The 23,365-nt window shown below is 41.0% G+C and overlaps 1 protein-coding gene across 7 annotated transcripts in view; it reads left to right on the top strand.

The window, feature by feature from the left end:
- LOC148021743 (uncharacterized) overlaps nt 1–23,365 on the top strand; it is a 50,664-nt gene that overhangs the window by 8,576 nt on the left and 18,723 nt on the right. For all 7 annotated transcript variants that reach the window (XM_087697278.1, XM_087697279.1, XM_087697277.1 and 4 more), the window contains one exon: nt 21,906–21,963. In XM_087697278.1, the coding sequence (XP_087553404.1) occupies nt 21,906–21,963 (58 nt within the window). The remainder of the gene's footprint in view (nt 1–21,905; nt 21,964–23,365) is intronic.

Here is a 23,365-nt window from a genome sequence, read left to right as displayed (position 1 = left end):
TACCTCATTGAGTGGCTACCATGAAAGTTGAGCTAAAGCTTCCTTCTCGGGCTGAAATAATGATTGATGAGGCTCCTCAAATGCCTGCTCTGATACCATTTGAAAGGTAAGTGGAAGATAGAAGCAAAGTAAAATAAAAAAGAAAGTAAGAGCTATGGAGGTTTAGGAAAGAAGAGAGAGACCATTATATGGGAACTCCAATGGTCACAATGTATGATGTGCCTTCCCTTATTCTATTTCCACTCAAGAATAAAGAATAAAGTGATAGTGATGGGCATCCGCCACCTATAATGTATAAGTGTGCGGGTATAGTATATAAGTAGGCATAGATGTCTAGGCACAAGTGGCTTTTAACCCCCACCACATAGCATTATCTTAGCCAAAAATGTCATATTAACAATGTCTTCAAAAGCCCTTCTTTGCTTCTCTATCCTCTTTGATCTTTGAAGTCGCATCCTCCTCATCGGATCCTTCTCATCAAAGAGGTGCTTTGCTTACTTGGGAAGTAATCTCTCTTCTTGCACCAAAGTAGGATGTTGTGATTGAAGAACTTCATCAATTGAGAGATCCTCCTCCTCCTCCTCTTCTAGAAAAACTTTACCATTATGCTCAGGTTGGGTTACTTCTTTGAATGGTGATAATATAGAGGACCCTTTCTCCTCCACTACATGTGATAGCTCCATAAACACCTTAGTATTGCTAGTATCACCTTCTTAGCATCATAGTCATACTAGATTCCTAGCCATATCCAAGAAAGATACTGTTCTTACTCTTGGCTTCTAGCTTGATTCTTTTCTCATCTAAAACATGAATATAACATTCACATCTAAATGTTCTAGAATATACAACAAAGGGCTGCTTACTAGAGTAGGCTTCTGAGGCATTTTTTCCTTTCAACATGTTAATGTAGCTCTATTAGGAATATATACTATTGTGTTGATTGTTTCACTCCCAAAATAGTTTGGTATTCTTTCACTTTTAGTATATATCTTGACATTTCCATAGCAATATAGTTTCATCACTCCATGAAACCAATTTGCTAAGGTTTATAAGATGTCATGAGTTGAAGCTTGATACCATACTCCTTCAAGTAATCAACAAACTCATTGGAAGTAAACCCTCTCTCTTGTTGCTACAAATTTTTTTCATCTTCTTATCGCTTTCATTATCCACAAGCTTATAACATTATTTGAGCTTACCAAAAGCTTTAGCCTTATCTTGAATAAAATAAAGCCACATCTTTCCTCTACAGTCATCGATAAGTAGCATAAAAAAGAAAGATCCTCCCAAAACTTGAGTAGTCACCTCACCACAGAGATCACTATGCATGTGGGAGCTTTCGCTCAACCGCCAAGACCCACGGACCGCTTATTGTTTCAAGAGTTCCAAGCCGAGCACTAATGGCTACCTCTCACATAGCCGGCGCGCCATCCATATCTACGGGTGTAGTGAGCTAGCCTCCATGCTGATCGAGTTATCTCCTCTCCCATGTATTCCGGTAGCTCCACGATCTAAGTGTAAGCTTCAGGCAAGCTCCATCCTCAAGCTCCATGCTCCAAGTTCCATAGCTGCAAGCAAGACAAGAGAAGAGAAGAGAAGAGAAGAAGAAGAAGAGAGGAGAAGATGGAGAGCTTCTCCTCCTCGGTCCCTCACCCTCACTCACTCACTCCCTCACACTTTCACACTCCCTCTCTCAAGCACAAGCTTAAGCAAGCAAGAAGAAGAAGAAGAAGAAGAAGAAGAAGAAGAAGAAGAAGAAGAAGAAGAAGAAGAAGAAGAAGAAGAGGAGAGCCACGTTTGGCCACACACAAGAATGAGCTTCTGATTCACTTTTCAACTTTATATACAAAACCCTAAATCCCTTTTGTGCGATCATCCCCTTATCCCCTTTTTCCCATTGTCCTCCTATCTTGCTAGCTTCCTTCCTACCGCCCATCTACCTTTACAAATTGCATGGGTGAGAGCCCGACGCTCCTTAAATTAAATCATGATGCGCTTGTGCTCTTTTACAAAAGTATTGACTTGCACTTTTCCTTGTGTGCCTTTCTCTCTTATTTAGGACTTTTCTGCACTTCTTGTGTTTCTAGACTTTCCTTGTGCGTCTTCGTCTTCGGTTTCACTTTGCCTTGGCCTTTGTTTTCTGCTTTAGCTTTTCCAGATTTTTCACCTTGTTCATCTACCGGTTAACATTACCCCCTCTTAGACGAGTGCGAGTCCCATGGCACTCACCGTCATAGGTAGCATGTTTTGGCATGCACCTGAAGATGTGGGTGGAAGGGGCATCGATGGGGTTGCCGTGGAGGAGTGTTGGTGGTGGTGTGGAGGAAGGTTGTTGATGGCCTAGGTGGCTGGTGGTAGGGTTGTTGGAGTTGGTGGTAGGGTTGTTCTTTGTTGGGGATTGCACTGATGGCCAGCACAAGTGTTGGTTTGTTGGGGATTCTACACATGACGATTCTTGGCAGACTTGCAGGATGATAAAGGATAAGAATTGAGAGTTAGGCGTCGATTAAGAGCAAACGACACTTTCATTGGAGTCTTCAATACCTGCAATTGAAAACCTCTCATAGGTGGTCTCTCCCTATGCTAGTCTTCTCTATCGTGCACAAGACATAGTTCAATTAGTTTGGGAGATAGGTCGAACTCTAAGCAAGCTGAGAGTATTGTCCTGCACTTAAGGACCCAAACTGTGTATATATTTCGATGCATATATTATGTGAGTGCTCGTGCATACTTAGATTTTACGTAGTTAGAAGACCGCGGGCTGGTTTCTTGTAACAATGTGTGGATGAAGCAAAGTTGTCCATGTTGAGAAGAAGTACATGTGAAGGTGTATGAGACATCCTTTGCATTGTGACTGCACGACATAGCATAATTGAACACAAGGACACCACACTTTTGGTGGGCTGGGAGCTATTGGATTTGCTTGATGAGGTCGGTGTACTTTCCATGGCCATTCGTGCGGTGCTTACCACAATTGATTGCAATGGTATTAAGGCAGAGTACAAGAGGGAATCGTGCGAATGGGTCAGGGTGACAAGTCTAACCATAGGCGAGACAAGCTCCCTAGGTATGTCTTACCCTTGATGTGCCCTGAACAATTGTGGGTGATGCTAAAGGGCTAGGGGACTAGGGACAGAGCCACCCGACCAAGGTCACTCGACGTACCTAATTTGAGGACCACTAGGTGCTGTGCTGTGATCGTGGGTGCTTCGTATCTTTTCATTCTTTTCTTTTCTTTTTTGCTTTTTCGGTTTCTTTTTCGTTTCTTTTTCTTGTGATTTTTTCTTTCTTTCTTTATTTCTCTCTTTTTTTTTTGGACTTGCCTAAGTACAACCATTGCAATATGTTGAGGCTATCGGCCTTTCAATGGGTTGGGAAATGTCAAGCTTCGAAGGCTTAGGAAATGGATATCACAGTGATGATTGTGCCCTAGCCTCGTTGTTAGAGAAGTAGTTGTTGAGATGGGGAGATACACTTGAGATATTACAACCCTCTTTGGAACGTGTGATGTTGGTACAATTGGAGTAACAGCTGTCGTGAGTGCCCGACGTAGAGCGTAACCCAAAAAGAGAAAGTGGTTAAGATCATGCTTTGGGCCATGCGACGTGGGTACTCGCAAGGGTGATTTTTGCTTTCGATAGCGTGGCTTTGTAGTGGCTCTTTGTGAGGCTGGTGGTTTTGCGGTGACATGGGCATTGAACACATTTGTATGAAGACTTGCATTGTCCTGCATCCACTTGTCACTTCATGAGAGTATATGTAAGTCGCATGCATCAAGTACAACGAACAGATGCAATCACGTCAAGATATTACTTTATTAAAATCCTATGATGCTGACTGCGATGTATATTCTGGTGCTTGTTAAAGATGTGTTATATAGTAGCAGTAGGTGAGGAAAGTGTATAGAGGTGGGAAGCCTGCCCCTTTAACCATTTAAAGACAAAAAGTTATAGCCAGATGGCCTTTGTTAAGTTGCTTATGTATCATAGGGGCTACTCCATTTGCATGAGGTGGGGCGAGTCCGAGTGGTCGAGCGATTGAGGCTTTGCCGGTGAGGGGCTCCTGTGAGGCTGGGTGGGGAAGATGTTGGCTGAGACCCGGATGGTGTAGTCCCTGGCCGCAACTGTTTCCATAATATTTTTAAACAATGTATCAAATTCGTGCTTGTCTCGAGCTGCCCTCTCCTCTTTCGAGCCACGTGGTGCCTGAGCGTTTGGTGGAAGCCTGCATGGCTGGTGTTGCCACACCCCATGTGCTCCCTTGAGTCCTCGTCCTCTTGACTTGGGGGGTTTTCAGCCTACGTCTTGGGCGGTGTCGTTTGGGGCCTCTTTTCGGTGCATACCTCTTTAGAGTAGGCACGTAGTGTTCTAGTGGGTGCGCTAGTGCCTTATGCTCTTTCCGACGGCGAAAAGCTTCCTTGCATGCCAGCTGTACTATGTGGTCCATGACTGCTACCGTAAGGGGACCTGAAAAATGCTAACCAAGGATTAGGCCTTGAGGCAAGATAAAACTATTCGCATGGAAGGGATTATACAATGGGTTATCAAGCGTATATGATGAGGAGAGTTGAGGTGAGGCATGTAGCGTTTATTGTAGAGGGACAGCCCCCTGTTGATGTTTGTTTTGCCTCCAACCATTAGCAGATCTTGGCTTATGCTAAGTTGCACAGAGTGGTTGTCATGGAGTGGAGTAGGGCTCATCCTTGGAAGGATAGACCGAAAAAAGGGGAAAGGTGTATAGAAAGGGACGGTGCCCCATCTAGCCCCATCTACACCATCAGAGATGTTGGTTAAGGCTTCCTATGGCGATCATGAGGGTTGCATGCCCTCCAATTGGAGGCGGGAATGATCACACGATTTCTAAATGTGTGGTGGTGAGAGGAGGACCTGAGGAGCTTAGTCTGTCAAATCCAACTCTTCTCCGTGCGCTTGATTATCATTGCTTGTGTGTGTTGATATTATCTATACAAGGTCACAAAATTCATTGTTTATTTATGTACATGTTTACGAATCCATGTCACTTCACGAGGATAAAAACCAATTGTAGAACTTAGGATTGTACGGGAGTGTGGCACACGCATCCAGTACTCGTGGCATCCTTCTTAATAACATCAGGTATTTTGCGATGTCAAGTATCATGGTACCTTGTCCGAGTCTACTTGCAACATGTAGCTCCTCCTCCTCAGTGAGAACCTTATCAGCCAAAGAGTTCTCTTGGATAGTTCCAGCTAAGTCCGTACCCCGAATGGAAGTTAGCACTCGCAAGGAAGTTGGCGCCACATAGGTTGGGTCCCTTTGAGACTGCCATTTGGCCAATCGCTCTTCTGAGATTGTCATGATTTGGGCTCCTAGTTCGGCCATTGCAACACAGTTTTCAAACTAATGTTTCTCAAATTGACTTTGACCCTCCGATTGTCGCTTTAGTTGCTCTATCCCTAAGAATTTTGGTTGGCAGAGCACATCATTGAATGTTACAGTTAAGCATAGTTCATCGGCTTCCTCGTCAGAGGTGAGTCGCATGCGTTCATGTAGGAGCTTGTCATAGTGCTCTTCAAGATGTTCTTGCTCTTCCTAGGATAGGGGAAATGGCAAGTATTCTTTAAGCTGCTCCTTAGGGAATGCACCCATGTCTTCCAAGACATAGATATGTGCGAATACTTTGAGCTTAGCATCCAACTCAGTTAAGCATTCTGTGACACTTCTATGTCCAATGAGGGCTTGGTCGGTTGCTATCTCATGCAAGGTTCTAGGAGTTTCCCTAGGCTTTAGCATAGCTGGGGACTCAGGCCTAGATGAGCAAGATTGGTCAATGCTAGGGTTGTTTATGCTCTCGGGGTTTCCATGTTTCTCCTGAGGCTTTGTTATTGGGTCATGGTTCTCCTTGGATGTGACTTGTGTATTTGTGCCCTGTTATGATAGTGTTGTATCCACTCTTGATTGGTCAATGCGAGTTCTGCTGTTGGTGGATTGAGTGTTGCAAGAAACCGTTGATGGTAACGACTACTTTGATTTTTCAAAACACACGGATATGTCTGAGGTTTCACCTTGAACTAGGTCAGTCGTCGATGTGCTTGGATGGGCCTCAACATTCTCTTTCTCTGGTGTGTCCTCATGGGACATAGCTGCAACCTGCTTGATAGCCTTGCTAGGTTGATTGGTCAGATGCGCCATCTCCTTGGCCACATATTTGAGAGGTTTCTCCTCAGGCCTTTAGGTGCTTTGGAAGTGCTGGAGTTATCAAGGATGCTGGTTGCGGCACCTCCTCCACAGATGAACTGCTAAGGACACGTTCCACAAGGATTGTTGTCACGGCCAAGGGCTGTGACTGCTGTGATCCCTGATTGGAAGTAGTAGCAGCTATTTCAGTGATCCCTGATTGGAAGTAGATTGCAGTGTCAAGTCCCTAGGGTGATCGGAAGTGGTCGTGTCTTTTGTTGCCCTTTGAGCATTCACTTGTGTAGATCGAGATCTAGTTACATTAGGTTGCATAGGCATATCCTTGGGCCGAGAGCTACGGATGGTGTCATGTCCCACCTCTTAGACATTTGGAAGCTTAGATGGTGAGTGATTTGCTTGAGGCTATTAGACGATTGTGCCATTTGCCTTGTTGAGCAATCAGCCTTCTCACGAGCAACATTGTGCCTCTGGTGCTCATTATCCTCTTGGGGAATCAAAGGCTCCATGGGCACTAGTGGCTTTTGTGTATCCTCAACGATTACATATGATATCTGCTTGTCAAGCATGCTAGGCTAAGGATGTACCCTTCGATTAGTCCCGTTTGGTTTCTTGATTTCGACCACTCCAATGTTTTTGAATCGAGACTTCGTCTTTTGTTTAGATCTCCTCCTACGCTTCTTTGCTCTTGATACGATCCGGCCTTCAATCAACAGAGGAGGTTTAGCAGGGGGTTTTGGCACCCAAATCCATCGGTTACCTGTGTAATACCCTTGAGCATGTAGCAATGCTTTGGATATCCATCGCGGTGTTGTACCGACCCTCCATCGATGCCTTCGTCTATAAGGCTTAGGCTTCTTCTGGGGTCTTCTACGATATTTGTAAGTCCAAAGGCCGTCCTTGGCATTGTCTCTTGACCTTCTTGTTTTAGGCATGGCCTCACTCACTGGTTCTCGTTATTTGACGTGTGCTTGTATCAACTCTTCCAACAAGTGCTTGCTATCGTTAGCAGGCTTGACTATTATGTTAGCACCTTCCTTTCCTTTCCCTCGAGATTCGATGAGGTCACCCTTGCTAAAGGTTGTGACTATCCTCACATCCGGTAGTGTCAAGTGTATCCTCTGTGCTACATAGTTAGTCTCACACTTGGTTGCCCTTTTGAAGGGTCTTTCTAGGAGGGTTTCCTTCCTGCAATTAGCACTATTTGGAGGAACATGAAATAGGATAGGCAAGCTTTCAATTTCAATTGTCGCAAGGATTTTGCACTTCCCTATGAGTGCTTGTGGGTGTCCCCCGTAAGGGCTGAGTTGCATTAGTCTGTGTGAGCTTTGGTTGGCCTAGTAGGGTCCATGCTTCATAGGTCAATATATTAAAATATGCTCCTTCATCAATCAGAGCATCGATAGTGTGCTCTCTTTTCACGGTGAGTTTGACCCTAAGATAAGCAGGCGATACTATGTCTTCATCTTCTAGGTCTTGCCTTATAAATTTAAGCCTTCTAACAAATGCCCTTGGGTCCCCAACTGCACGACCAGATGTGGATTATCCACTGATGTCTTGGATCGTCTGTACAATACTATTCAAGGTGCATCTATTGTCAGGACTGTCATATCTAGTCATCCTTGCAGCTTGATGTTGTTGGTTTCTGCTTTGACTAGATGCAGTCCGAATGCAACATGTACGTGTTTTTGCAGTGTGGCCTTTTTGCCCTTGTTGGCTAAATTGGCCCATTGAGGTTCTAGGATCTCTGTTTGTCTCTGTTTGGGCATGGGCTTTTGGTTTCTCTTTTGCAAGTGAGAATCCATGCTCATGTAGAGCCATTACTACACTAGGGTCTAATTTGGAGGGGCTCGATCACTCCAATGTTTTGAATTGAGACTTGGTCTTTCGTTTAGATCTCCTCGTATGGTTCTTTGCTCTTGATACGATCTGGCCTTCAATCAATAGAGGAGGTTTAGCAGGGGGTTTTGGCACCCAAATCCATCGGTTACCTGCGTAATACCCTTGAGCATGTAGCAATGCTTTGGATATCCATCACGGTGTTGTGCCGACCCTCCGTCGATGCCTTCGTCTATAAGGCTTGGGCTTCTTCTGGGGTCTTCTACGATATTTGTAAGTCCAAAGGCCGTCCTTGGCATTGTCTCTTGACCTTCTTGTTTCAGGCATGGCCTCACTCACTGGTTCTCGTTGTTCCACGTGTGCTTGTATCAACTCTTCCAACAAGTGCTTGCTCTCGTTAGCAGGCTTGACTATTATGTCAGCACCTTCCTTGCCTTTCCCTCGAGATTCGATGAGGTCACCCTTACTAAAGGTTGTGACTATCCTCACACCCGGTAGTATCAAGTGTATCCTCTGTGCTACATAGTCGGCCTCACACTTGGTTTCCCTTTTGAAGGGTCTTCCTAGGAGGATTTCCTTCCTGCAATTAGCACTATTTGGAGGAACATGAAATAGGATAGGCAAGCTTTCAATTTCAATTGTCGTAAGGATTTTGCACTTCCCTATGAGTGCTTGTGGGTGTCCCCCGTAAGGGCTGAGTTGCATTAGTCTGTGTGAGCTCTGGTTGGCCTAGTAGGGTCCATGCTTCATAGGTCAATATATTAAAATATGCTCCTTCATCAATCAGAGCATCGATAGTGTGCTCTCTTTTCATAGTGAGTTTGACCCTAAGATAAGTAGGCGGTACTATGTCTTCATCTTCTGGGTCTTGCCTTATAAATTTAAGCCTTCTAACAAATGCCCTTGGGTCCCCAACTACACGACCAGATGTGGATTATCCACTGATGTCTTGGATCGTCTGTGCAATACTATTCAAGGTGCATCTATCGTCAGGACTATCATATCTAGTCATCCTTGCAGCTTGATGTTGTTGGTTTCCGCTTTGACTAAATGCAGTCCGAATGCAACACGTACGTGTTTTTGCAGTGTGGCCTTTTTGCCCTTGTTGGTGGCTAGATTGGCCCATTGAGGTTCTAGGGTCTTTGTTTGTCTCTGTTTGGGCATGGGCTTTTGGTTTCTCTTTTGCAGGTGAGAATCCATGCTTGTGTAGAGCCATTACTACACTAGGGTCTAATTTGGAGGGGCTCGATCACTCCAATGTTTTTGAATTGAGAGTTGGTCTTTCGTTTAGATCTCCTCCTACGCTTCTTTGATCTTGATACGATTTGGCCTTCAATCAATAGAGGAGGTTTAGCAGGGGGTTTTGGCACCCAAATCCATCGGTTACCTGCGTAATACCCTTGAGCATGTAGCAATGCTTTGGATATCCATTGCGGTGTTGTGCCGACTCTCCATCGATGCCTTCGTCTATAAGGCTTGGGCTTCTTTTGGGGTCTTCTACGATATTTGTAAGTCCAAAGGCCGTCCTTGGCATTGTCTCTTGACCTTCTTGTTTTAGGCATGGCCTCACTCATTGGTTCTCGTTGTCTGACGTGTGCTTGTATCAACTCTTCTAACAAGTGCTTGCTCTCGTTAGTAGGCTTGACTATTATGTTAGCACATTCCTTGCCTTTCCCTCGAGATTCAATGAGGTCACCCTTGCTAAAGGTTGTGACTATCCTCACATCCGGTAGTGTCAGGTGTATCCTCTGTGCTACATAGTCGGCCTCACACTTGGTTGCCCTTTTGAAGGGTCTTCCTAGGAGGGTTTCCTTCCTGCAGTTAGCACTATTTGGAGGAACATGAAATAGGATAGGCAAGCTTTCAATTTCAATTGTCGCAAGGATTTTGCACTTCCCTATGAGTGCTTGTGGGTGTCCCCCGTAAGGGCTGAGTTGCATTAGTCTGTGTGAACTCTGGTTGGCCTAGTAGGGTCCATGCTTCATAGGTCAATATATTAAAATATGCTCCTTCATCAATCAGAGCATCGATAGTGTGCTCTCTTTTCACTGTGAGTTTGACCCTAAGATAAGCAAGCGGTACTATGTCTTCATCTTCTGAGTCTTGCCTTATAAATTTAAGCCTTCTAACAAATGCCCTTGGGTCCGCAACTGCACGACCAGATGTGGATTATCCACTGATGTCTTGGATCGTCTGTGCCATACTATTCAAGGTGCATCTATCGTCAGGACTGTCATATCTAGTCATCCTTGCAGCTTGATGTTGTTGGTTTCCGCTTTGACTAGATGCAGTCCGAATGCAACACGTATGTGTTTCTGCAGTGTGGCCTTTTTTGCCCTTGTTGGCTAGATTGGCCCATTGAGGTTCTAGGGTCTTTGTTTATCTCTGTTTGGGCATGGGCTTTTGGTTTCTCTTTTGCAAGTGAGAATCCATGCTCGTGTAGAGCCATTACTACACTAGGGTCTAATTTGGAGAACTTGTCACGGCGCGCATTTTCTCTCCAATCTACTTGGGGGAGGTGCGGAGGGGGCAGAGCCGTTACAGTAAATGCCATACGTGATTTGAAAGACCATTTATAGACAAATTTTGAACTACTTGCTCTAAGTTTACGCCCAGTGATCCATCTATGATATGGTTTCAGCTCTATATGGTCTCTCGGTCACTTTCACTGTCTTCAGGTTAAAATTTGAAAAAATATAAATTCAGCCTAACAGGTCCAGATTGTAGGGATCGAGTGCCTGATTCAGCCCGCCCCGACTAGAAAGGGCCGAATGTAACTGGTCCGAATGTCAAATTTGGCCAGTCCGAGTTTGGTTGTTTGAGGGCCAAGTGGCCGAGTGGGTCGAGGGCCGAGTTAGGTGGGCTGAGTAGAAAGGGCCGAGTGGCCGAGCGGTCCAAGGGCCGATTCTGGGACTCGGCTTAAAATCGCAATCACTCGGACGGGCCGAATGCGACACTTTTTTTTTTAGACTTCAAAAAATTCGTCGCTCCAAGCGATGGAGGCCGTCCTACTGGTCGAGCAGCTCTAGATCCAAGCTACTCATGCAGTGGAAGTAGGCTGGGCAAATAACTCTCGGATGGCCAGATCAAAGTAGATCCACTCAATGAAGCTTTCTTCCTCTCTCTTGCTCTCTTGAAACCCTGCAATGCACAATGTGGCCTTTCTTGCCACTCTTGGCCCCTTATCACCTTGTCTAGGCCTGCACTCACCTTAATCTTGCTTTCCTTACTAACATTTAACCCAAAATTTCATTTCTTGCCCTTCTTTTCCCTGTTTTAGCTTGTTATACAGCAATAGAAAATCCTACTGTTTGCTCCAACACTGTTCTCCTATCCTTTCCAAATTCCAGAAAAAACTATAAGGAAAGTACCTACACTATTACATCATGCTTTCCCAAGTCCAAAACAACAAAAACCTACTTGCTAAGGAGATCGAATACCTCTTCAAACTCCCTCACTTCCTACCTATCTACCTCAAGCACCGGTTCGGGGAAAACCCTACTTCAATGCTCGATTCGAAGCATGCAAGCACTCAAGGCTTGAATCCGTTGGTCTCGGCAACGGAACCAAAATGTGGAAGCTTCCACTCAACCACCAAGACCCACGGACCGCTTATTGTTTTAAGTGTTCCAAGCCGAGCACTAATGGCTACCTCTCACATAGTCGGTGCGCCATCCATATGTACGGGTGTAGTGAGCTTACCTTCATGCCAATCAAGTTACCTCCTCTCCCACGCACTCCGGTATCTCCATGATCCAAGTGCAAGCTTCAAGCAAGCTCCGTCCTCAAGCTCCATGCTCCAAGCTCCATAGCCGCGAGCAAGAGAAGAGAAGAGAAGAGAAGAAGAAGAAGAGAGGAGAAGATGGAGAGCATCTCCTCCTCGGTCCCTCACCCTCACTCACTCACTCCCTCACGCTCTCACACTCCCTCTCTCAAGCACAAGCTCAAGCAAGAAGAAGAAGAAGAAGAAGAAGAAGAAGAAGAGGAGAGCCACTTTTGGCCACACACAAGAATGAGCTTCTCATTCACATTTCAACTTTATATACAAAACCCTAAATCCCTTTTGGGCGGTCATCCCCTTATCCCCTTTTTAACATGGCCGACCGTGGCCTAGGCCATTTTTCCCATTGTCCTCCTATCTTCCTAGCTTCCTTTCTACCGCCCATCTACCTTTACAAATTGCATAGGTGAGAGCCCGACGCTCCTTAAATTAAATCATGATGCGCTTGCGCTCTTTTACAAAAGTATTGACTTGCGCTTTTCCTTGTGCACCTTTCTCCCTTATTTAGGACTTTTTTGCACTTGTGTTTTTAGATTTTTCTTATGCACCTTTGTCTTCAGTTTCACTTTGCCTTGGCCTTTGTCTTCTGCTTTAGCTTTTCCAGATTTTCCACCTTGTTCGTCTACCGGTTAACAATGCACCAACTCTAGAGGAGTCTTTGTCCAATTTCTATTTTGTTTTAAAAAATGAATCTCTTTCGTGCTTGGTCATCAAACAAGCTTCACATGTTTACTGCATTTCACCAAAGTTAGGTGTATCTATAATCATAAAGTAATCATCCCAATCTTCTACATTTCTTTAAGTAGAATGAAGCAAATGTGGCCAAATCACTCATACCAAAGCTTGCTAGTGCCTTCTTTGTGTTGGGGGTAAAGGTACTTATGCCTAGTAGCCCACATTTACTCATTCTGCATTGTATCCATACACTTGTATACTGTATGTGATGGACCACCATCACTATCACTTTATTTTTTGTTTTCTAAAGGCTATTGAATAAGGAAAGGCCTGTTACACATTGTGACCGTTGGACTTCTCACATATTCTCTCTCTCTCTCTCTCTCTCTCTCTCTCTCCATTCACCATAGCTCTTGCTTTTGCTTGTATGCTTCCACTTGGGCTCTACCCTTCAACTACTATCAAATCTTGGACTTGAAAAGCTTCATTAAGCATCGCTTTAGCCCTTGACAAACCTTCATTCACTATTTGTATGACAGCCATTGCTTTAATCCTTCAAGGTATGCATTGATAATTTTCTTCTCCCAGATTGCTTTCGCTTGTTAAGGTTTGTTCCAAGGGTTCAAGAGAGTTACTTCATTGAGCATTTCTTGAGGCTTTTAAGGGAGTAGCAAGACCAACAAAGTGATCACACATACAATGTGAATTGCACCTAATTTTTAGGCATGTTTCTTTAATCAATAACCCATTTTGATCACTTCCTTCTCCTCTTTAGCACTTGAGAACAAACACTTTGGCAACTTCCCCAGCCTTGATGCTTGCTCGTGAGCATCATTGAAGAGCTCTTCAACCTCTATCATTACTATAATATACAACAAATGTATTATAGATCAAGGAAAGTTTCACTTTAGGGTTTGGAGCAAATTTATACTTCTACTGATGCCCTATTCTCATGTATTGATGCTAGATCACTTGTACATGTCTTAAGGTGCTTTTGGAATATATTTGAGCTTGTGTTAGCTTTGTTTTTGAGAGGTTATTGTACATTTTTTGGGTAACAAGCAATTAACTAGAAAAGCTTTATGTATTGAAATTTACATGCTTCTCAAGTATGCCATATACTTATGTGAATGCTTGGCACTAATCTATGTGCTCAAACATATCTAGGTGACATTTGAGGCTTAACTTTGAGCTACACTGAATGTGTTTGGGCACTTGCCTCTTACTTTCATGCTTACTTCCTTATAGGTACTAAAGATTCATTAGACACTTATACTCTCAAATGTACTTGTCATGCACCTAGGCTTCCCAAATGCTTTGATGTATATGTTTTCAACTTTGTTTCTTACTTTGCATTTTGGATGCACTTCAAGTGGGAGATGCTTGCACTTCCTTGGTAGAGTTTGGTTCTTTGAGATGCTGGGACTCTTAGTTCATGCATATGCTCACCTTTATGCTGTTAAAAGCAATTACATCCACTTATGGGCTGATTTGATTCTGTATGCTTTGGACACTGACACTTACCTTTGTCAGTAGTTTATCAACGATGTATACATGCATATTGATCATATACTAGGCATCATTTACTCTTTTCTTAGTCAGTTGTCCACTTGGCAAATCCTTGAAGTTTCTCATGATATCTTCTACATGCATGATGTGTATGCTTATGGGATGTATGGTTTATTGACACTTTGAGTTTGTGTCAGTCTTTGGTATCTGTGGTCTATGCTCAATCACTACTAGTTGCATTCTTTGTATCCTAGTCTCACTACCTAGATATCCTTGGTAGTGGGAGCTTGCTTTCTTGGCTATTTTCCCACAGTTGGATTGATATATTCTACTATATTTATTTAAGCATTGCTTGAATTAAAAATTTGACTTTTTTTTAGAGAGTAGGTAGTTTTTACTGAATTTGCAATAGGTCGTGTTTGTGTCAGTTGCAAAAATTTACAATCATTATAGCAAGTTTGTCATCCGATAGTACTATTTTTAATATTAAAAAGCTGATGGAAATAACTTCCAATATTGGAATACATAGATATGGCAACTCTTAGAAAATAAGTGGTAGGTTAAACAATTGAAGTTAGAGGGCATAAAGCTTGAGCTGTATGATATGGAGAATTGGATAGGACTTAATGAGCTATGCAAGCACACTATCATTCTATCATTAACAAACTAGGTGTATTTTAATGTCATTAACACTAAGGGTGGACCAACTGATGCATTATGAAAAAAGGTTTGTGATCTTTATGATAAGAAAGTCTTGCATCCCAATTATACTAGCTATAGAAGCTTGTGGAGCTTCACATAAATGAGGGTACAACTATATCTATCCATTTGAATGAGTTTCATTCCATTTTCAACCAGCTTGTCTTGCAAGACATTCAATTTGAAGATAACATCAAGTCTTTGTTCTTGTTTGTTACACTATTTTAACCAAAAGTCTACCCTCTACTAGGCAATTGGATGATGCGGGATATCATACATCTTTTGGTGACTCTACATGGAAGATTACCCATGGTCATCTTATTTTTGCTTAGGATTCTAAGGCTAATAGCCTCTATCCTTTACTTGTATTATCTGGGTTTATTAATCATCTATTGACTTTGATCAATTTTTCACATGTATCTTTATGGCATTATTACCTTGGGCACATGTCTTTGAAAGGAATGAAATTATTACTTATTTGCAATATCTTTCACCTCTTGATAACTCACATTTTGATTCATGTGATCATTGTCCTTATGATTTCCAAACACACAATGCTCATAAAAAGTTTGGCTCTATGTGCATGGGTTAGCCTCTAGCTCTTGTGCATTCCAATGTATGTAGTCCCATGCATTGTCAGTCCATTGGGTGGCATGAAGTACTTTGTGACATTCACTGATGATTATTCGTGTATGGTCTGGGCTTATTCTATTAAAAAAAAATCAGATGTTTTGCCTACATTTCAATACTTTGTTGATCTTATTAAAAAGGTATCTAGATGTAGCTTAAAATGCCTAAGGTTAATGGGGTGAATATGTCTCTAAAGCATTCGAGAAGTTTTGTGATGAAAAAGGTATTAAGCATTGGTTGACCGCCCTAGACATCCCATTCTAGAATGGTATTACAAAGCACATTAACATGACTATTCAAGAAAGAGTCCATAGTATGCTTAGCTAGACAAGCTTAATGTAGTACTTTTGGGCTAAGGCAGTTACTATTGGCATGCATCTCATGAATATATCCCCATGCACTAATTGGTTGTTAGATTCAAAGGAGGCATGGTTTGAAAAGCCTCTATCATATGCTCATTTGAGGTTCTTTAGATGTAAGATTTCTAACATGTTCCCAAGAATAAGAGCAACAAGCTACATCCAAAGTATGAAAAATGTATCTTTCTTGGATATGGTGATATAGGTGAGATGGACAACCTTACCATGTAGTTGAGGTATGTAGAGTGGACTTTGAAGAGGAGCCTCCTGTTACTATACAACCATCCCCAATGAGACAACCTATTGCAATTGTGCAGGATCATGTTGTTAGACAAAGAGAACATGCCATTCAAGCCCCACAACCAGCTTTGAGGTGCTCTACTAGAGCTTGACATCCTCCTAATCACTATGAGCTCTCTATGGATTATGTCATGGTGACATGCTCTTCTAAGCCATGTCTCTATGAGGAGGCTATGTGCAAAAGTGATTTCCACTCTTGGGAGAGAGATATGCAATCTGAGTTTGATTTGTTACAAAAGAACCATACATGGGACTTAGTTTCCTTTCTTGATGGGAAATGTGCATTGCCATGTAAGTGGGTATATAAGTTGAAGAGTACGCTTGGTCACCCCAAGCCAATATATAAGACTAGATTGATTGTAAAGGCTTTTAAATAAGAGCATGGTGTTCACTTTGATGGAATCTTTTTTCTTGTAGTCAAGATGACTACCCTATGCTTGGTCTTCATCTTGGTTACTTAGTTGGATCCAGATCTTTATTAGATGGATGTTAAGATGGATTTCTTATATGGGGACTTACATTATGAGATTTATATACAATGGCCTAAGGGATTTTTAGAGAAAGGCAAGGAGCACCTAGTGTGCAAATTGAAGAAGAGTCTTTATGGGCTTAAGCAGAGACCTAGGGAGTGGTACTATAAGTTTGATGCTTTTATGCATTTGCAAGGGTATACCTACAGTGAGGAAGAATGCCCATGATGGTAGCCTTATTATCTTGGTGCTTTATGTTGATGATATACTTATAGTTAGGACTGCTTATGTTATGTTGGATGCTTTAAAGACTCAGCTCAAGAAAATATTTGAGATGAAGGACTTGGGATAGGCCTCATGTATACTTGGTATGCCCATTATATATGTAATCACTCTAAGGGACTTCTCTACTTGTCCCAAAAGGAATATATCCATTGAGTACTTGAGTGATTTTATATGCAAGATAGTAAGCCTATTAGCTATCATTTACCTTCTCGTATGAAGGTTAGCCAAGCTGATTAACCACAATTAGATGATAAGAGGGCCAAATGGCAAAGATTCCATATACATCCATAGTGAGATGTTTAATGTATGCCATGATAGCCACTCATCCCCTTGACATAGGATTTGCAATGGAATTTGTGGCACGTTATATGGTTACACTTGATAGGTGATATTAGGACATCGTAAAGGATATCATGAGATACTTGAAAGGCACAAGAAAGATGTGCATTTGTTATGGTAGCCAAGATACATGAGTCATACGCTACATTGGCTAAGATTATGGAGGATATGCAAATAGTAGGAAGTCCACATCTAGGCATGTCTTTGCCTATGCTAAAGGTGCTATATCTTAGATGTCCAAAGTGTGGAAATGCACGGCCTTGTCTACTACCAAGGCTGAGTACATTACAACCCTTGAGGCTTGCAAGGAGACTCTATGGTTAGGTCATCTAGTTGCAGATCTTAGTATGACTATGACTCCTACAGTGCATTCACATTTGATGAGTGCCTTTTAGTTAGCCCACAATCTGTCTTCCATGTAAAGATAAAGAATATTAAGGTGCACTATCACTTCATCAAGGAGGTAGGAGAGGACAATTCCATTGAGCACTCAAGTTACCTACAAATACAAATCCTATAGATTTACTCACTAAAAGTCTCTCAATGGAACCATATGTCTTTCTTAGGAGGTTGATGGGCATAGGATGAGATGACATCTTTCCTAATGTTATTGTCCTTTATGTACATGTTATACTTTTCTCTTTTTCCTTTACTTCTCACACTGAGGCACATTCACCTTTAAGGGGGAGGTTATGAGGGGTAGAGACATCTATACCAAGTTGCCTACAGTTACTCAATGTACACTATACCTGCACACGTATATATTGTAGGTTGTGGGTGCCCATCCCTGTCACTTTATTCTTTATTCTTTTAGTGACTATTGAATAAGGAAAGACTGGTCACACATTATGACTATTGGATTTCTCTCGCTTTATCTCTCTCTTTCCACTATATCTCTTGCTTTGCTCTTGCTTCTACTTGCGTGCTTTCACTTGGGCTCTATCTTTCACTCCAATTGTGGCTATAATAGTTGTAAGTTCATTTTGATTTGTCTCACCTCACGCCTTGTCAACTATATTGACAACACCATCAAGAATATATACCCACCATGATATTGAAAAAAAGTTGTTGAGGCCATGATCTACAATTGAGGCTGCATATACAACACATTTGAAAGCTTTTTAGACTTTCCATTTAATGTTAAACATGAACCAATACTTGTTCCTTCAACTATGTATTTTGCATTCTTCCCAATTATCATAGTGATGGGCTCTCTTAGAGACCTTAGAATAATTTATATAACTCTTTCTTGTGTTGGCCATGTGATATAAAGCTTTCCTATCTAACAATTAAGATCCATCTATATTTGAAGTTTGATCCAATGAAAAAAACTTTTCAATTGCTAAGAACAACTTCAATTTAGCATCAACAACATTCACGAACTCTTTGCCTATGGAAAAAGACCTTGTAGCACCATTCTTTTCATTACTTACTTATCTATTTTGATTCATTCACTATGTGACACTCTTTGTCACAATAATGACACTTCCCTTTGAACCTCTTCTTCCTATCTTTCTTGTTCTCTCCTTTAGCTTTGGTTTTTCTATAAATGCAACATCTCCATTATGGCTTCTACCATGGCTATCTAGTCCCATCAATAACATGGACTCAACAAAAGTGAGAGCATGTGTGTCCAATGTTGTGACTAAGCCATCATACTTTTTTTTTTCCCAAAAAGGGGGGAGGGGAAGGGATCATATGCATTTCCTAGCTAGCTCCTTAGCCATGTTTGCTATCCCAATCTCTTCCATTTGATTTTGTAGAATCTTGATTCATGTAATGAAGATCTCTACTACTTCTCCACCAAAAGCTTTCATACTACAAGCTGATTCTCCAAGTGTTGAATCCTAGTTTGGTTTCATATCTCATACTGACATCTCAATAAACTCTAGACTTGGCTAGCTTTGGATGTGTATTGAATATGAGGGAGAATAGAATCAAATGTAATAGTAACAATAGCATAAAGTGTAGAGTTGGAATATGTGGGATCTAGTTGATAGGATTCATTAGGTCTTGTATTGGAACTGGTTTAGCATCATCCCCAAATTTTGTCCAAGAGCTCATATGAGTACAAGATGGTACTAATCTTGAACATTCATAAGGTATTGTTTGTTTCATCTAGTTTTCCTTCCGTGATGAAGGCAAGTGGAAGAACTTGCATGGTTTGCATTAGTGTAGCCACATTGTTGCTTCCTTTGCTAATGCTACCATTATCACTATAGTTGATATCACTTCTAGCCTTTTCTACTAACGAAATTGATTTTTATCGTAATAAGCTATTTCGCAAAGTGTTTGATGCTTTGATCCTATGAAGGAAAACACAACATGACAAAATATGACAATGAACATAAGTACAAGAGAGATTAGGAGAGAATAGAAAATATTCTCTTTTATTGAATTGATATAATTGATAGCCAAAGGTTTTTCAACGTTGGTTTACTTTTAACTTGGGTTGTAGTGTTGACAAAATACTTTTCATTAGTAGTCTACACCTACGTAGCAAATTATTTTATACATTCTATTGAGGTTGTTCAAATGCCCACCTCTTACTTGCCCATTCCCCAAGTGCCAATGTTGTAAGGCTCCCAAATGAAGAGAATCCTTAAGGGTATTGAGCATCAGTAGGGCCTAGTCTAGACATTGGAAAGTCCTAACATCAAAGACCAGATGGTCGATGGTGCATGTGGACTTAACTATCACATTAGTGGGGAAAGAGTTCATGAAGGTGGTGGTATACAATGGGTGGTGAGTTATTGATGCACCCACTCCATAGGACCAGCTCCAAACCCCATGGAGTGGGTGCATCAATAACTCACCACCCATTGTATACCACCACCTTCATGAACTCTTTCCCGCTTGATGTGATAGTTAAGTCCACATGCACCATCGACCATCTGGTCTTTGATGTTAAGCCCTTTCCAATGTCTAGACTAGGCCCTACTGATGCTCAATACCCTTAAGGATTCTCTTCATTTGGGAGCCTTACAACATTGGCACTTGGGGAATGGGCAAGTAAGAGGTGGGCATTTGAACAACCTCCAATAGAATGTATAAAATAATTTGCTACGTAGGTGTAGCTACTAATGAAAAGTATTTTGTCAACACTACAACCCAAGTTAAAAGTAAACCAACGTTCACATCGTAGAGAAAATTTAGTAGTTTGGATGTTGTACTGTTATTGCAAGACTAAGTTTGGAGAAAATAAGTTCATTATCTATAAAACTAACAACTTTGAAATGCATTTCTTTAATTCTTTCTCAAACTCACAACTCTAATAATAATATTGTGAAAATGGACTATGAGTACCATTGAGATCTCACAAATATAGCCTAAGCTTGCTATAGTTGGATCCGGCTCTTATCTATCTAATCATGTGGCCATTGTGGATATCTATCATCCCACTAAGGCATATTAAGAAAACCATTCATGTGTAATGGTGTAGGCCCATTTGTCCCACAATTTTTCATCCACAATTGTATTATAGTCAAGCCATTAAGCTTGTTCTACCTTTCCTCTTACTACTAGGTCTACATCACACTTGTTACACCACAAAGATAGCCACATTGTATGTATACACCATACATACAACACCCTTCTAGACAATAAAAAACCAAAACATACATGTACAACATGTGGATGCTAAAACTAAGGAATTCCCAAAACCCTTTTTTTAAGAACAAGGTTGAATTAGACTTTTGAGTCAATTGTGAATCATTTAACACTAGTGTGTTAGAAGAATTATGAAAACATATTATTTGAAACGTGAGAATGGGTTCATAAGGGTGTGATAGCTGCAAGTGGCCACAAAGGACATAGATGGACTAGTGGTCAAGCAGACCTACTCTAGGTCTAAAGCTCTCCAAAGACATCATTGAAGCTTCATTGTATATTCCCCCTCCTTCCATCTCATTAACTTCCCATTGTTTTCCACTAATAAATCCTATGCTTCCTTAATTTTATCAAATCACAATCATGATGTTCCAAGAAGCAATTAAATGTTTGGGAGACAAATACAACTCTAGAGATCCAAGCATTCTTTCTCAAAATGACAAAAAAAGGATACAATCTCAAAGAAAAATGAAAGATATAGAGGATTTTAGGATATAGCTTACCATCTAGGTTTCAATTCTAAGAAGGCAATTCCAAAGTGACACCTCCTAGTTCTTAGTCTATGTGTGTGACCTAAGGTTGTTGGTACATATACATGAATCAATGAAAAAATAGTTAGTCAAAAAATGGATTATGTAGCACAAGAACTTAAAAGATGTTAATCATTTTTAACATTTAAAGTAATTGAGAAGTTTTTTCAACATAAAGAGCCAACAAAAAAAGAAGGATTTAGGAAGAAAGACACAAATTATCATGAGCAAAGAACCTAGTTATTAGCACAAGAACAATTGCTATTTTAATTTGCTGGCTTTGATTATCTTTAACTTGTCATGATTCATTGACTTGATGATGATGATGATGATGATGATGATGATGATGATGATGATGATGATGTGTGTGTGTGTGTGTGTGTGTGTGTGTGTGTGTGTGTGTGTGTGTGTGTGTGTGTGTGTGTGTGTGTGTGTGTGTGTGTGTGTGTGTGTGTGTGTGTGTGTGCGCGTGCGCGTGCGCGTGTGCGTGTGCGTGTGCGTGTGCGTGTGCGTGTGCGTGTGCGTGTGCGTGTGCGTGTGCGTGTGTGTGGGGAGAGAGAGAGAGAGAGAGAGAGAGAGAGAGAGAGAGAGAGAGAGAGAGAGAGAGAGAGAGAGAGAGAGAGAGAGAGAGAGAGAGAGAGAGAGAGAGAGAGAGAGAGAGAGAGAGAGAGAGAGAGAGATTCTAACACATGGTACTTGTTAATCAGGTTCAATGGTACTTTTACGTAATGCTTTCAATTGTTGATGTGGAAGCTAACTACTTAGGTATGGATATTTTAAGGACAAAAATTAAAATATCAAGAATTATTCTTGTACTACTAATTCTTTTGATCTAAAAGAAAGCTACACTTACCATTTACATCTCAACACATGACAAAACATAAACAATCCATAGTAGGAGGAGTACTTTCATCGCAATCCCCACTACACCATCAACATCTCTATGGTGTAACATAGTATGGAGTGCATAAAAAGTATATAAAAATATTCGAAAGTCACATAATATGGAATAGTCAACATCTCTAAATGAATCATGATCATATAGTGACTTTTGTAAAGAATCACTAAAAAGGAGACATTTACAAGAGGAAGATCCAAATTTGGCATTGCTATGTCTTACACATATTGGCCATAAGTGCCAAATATAATGTATCCAAAGAAATAAGAGACCTCTCCAAGATTATAAGGAAACATTGCAAAACCTTCCCCAAGATTTAGAAGTATATGTCCAAATTCATATTAGGAGATCTACATTTTAGTTGTGCATTTTAATGATTAAGAAGTGATCACAAATCATGATATCTCTAAATGATATGAATGTCTTCTCTTTAACTAACTAAGTGATTGCATTATTTTTGGCTTATAATACCTAAGCTAATATTGGTATAGCTCTCACTAAAATGTCCATAAAGGTAACCATAAGGAAATTTTCTTTTCATACCTTGAAGATCTCATATCCCCACCAATCTATCTTCAAGGTGGTGCAAGAAGGTCTTTGTATGACCTTTTGATTGAGATACAATTCAAAGGATAATGGTTATTATATGTGATTGTGATCCAATCCTATTATGGTTCCAATGGCATTGCTAGTTCCTCAATTCATTTACCATGTGTCAAATACACCTATCGTGTATCCTAAGCCCAAAGTTTCTATGAATTTGTGAAAATGCAAGGACATTTCCATGAATGTCAACAATATCATTGATTGATTGAATCCCATATGGTGCCAAAAGATAAATGTCACAGTGTTCATCTTCATTCAAGGGTTGTTGAAATTACCTACTCTAGCAAGCACTCTGAATCTCATAGAGTTTGCATGTGGGTCTTTTTCACTAGTATATTTAATATAATATGGTATTGCTTGCCTAGCTTGAAAGTGTAAGAAGCTAGAAAGGCATATGTTTTAGTGAGAGATTATTGATAATACCTTGCCATAGTAAGATAGGTATAAAATGTGTGAGACATGTAATTTTTTATACCTTTTGACAATAATACAATTACTATCTCTCATCTCACCTCCTTGCTCACAACTTTCATGGCTTCTCTCTCTTCTTTTCTATCTTTCTAGTATTTCTCTCTCCTTGTCACTCACTACAAGGTATTGCAGGTTACACTCAACCTCTATAGATCATATATAAGATAGTACAAGATTCGAGACCTTAGTTTA

The sequence above is a fragment of the Lygodium microphyllum genome, chromosome 17 (assembly GCF_053477565.2).
Source record: "Lygodium microphyllum isolate KBCC chromosome 17, Lygodium_microphyllum_v1.1.10, whole genome shotgun sequence".
Classification (NCBI taxonomy): Eukaryota; Viridiplantae; Streptophyta; class Polypodiopsida; order Schizaeales; family Lygodiaceae; genus Lygodium; species Lygodium microphyllum.
The sequence above is the reverse complement of the archived record's forward strand: the minus strand, read 5'-3'. Positions and strand labels throughout refer to the sequence as shown.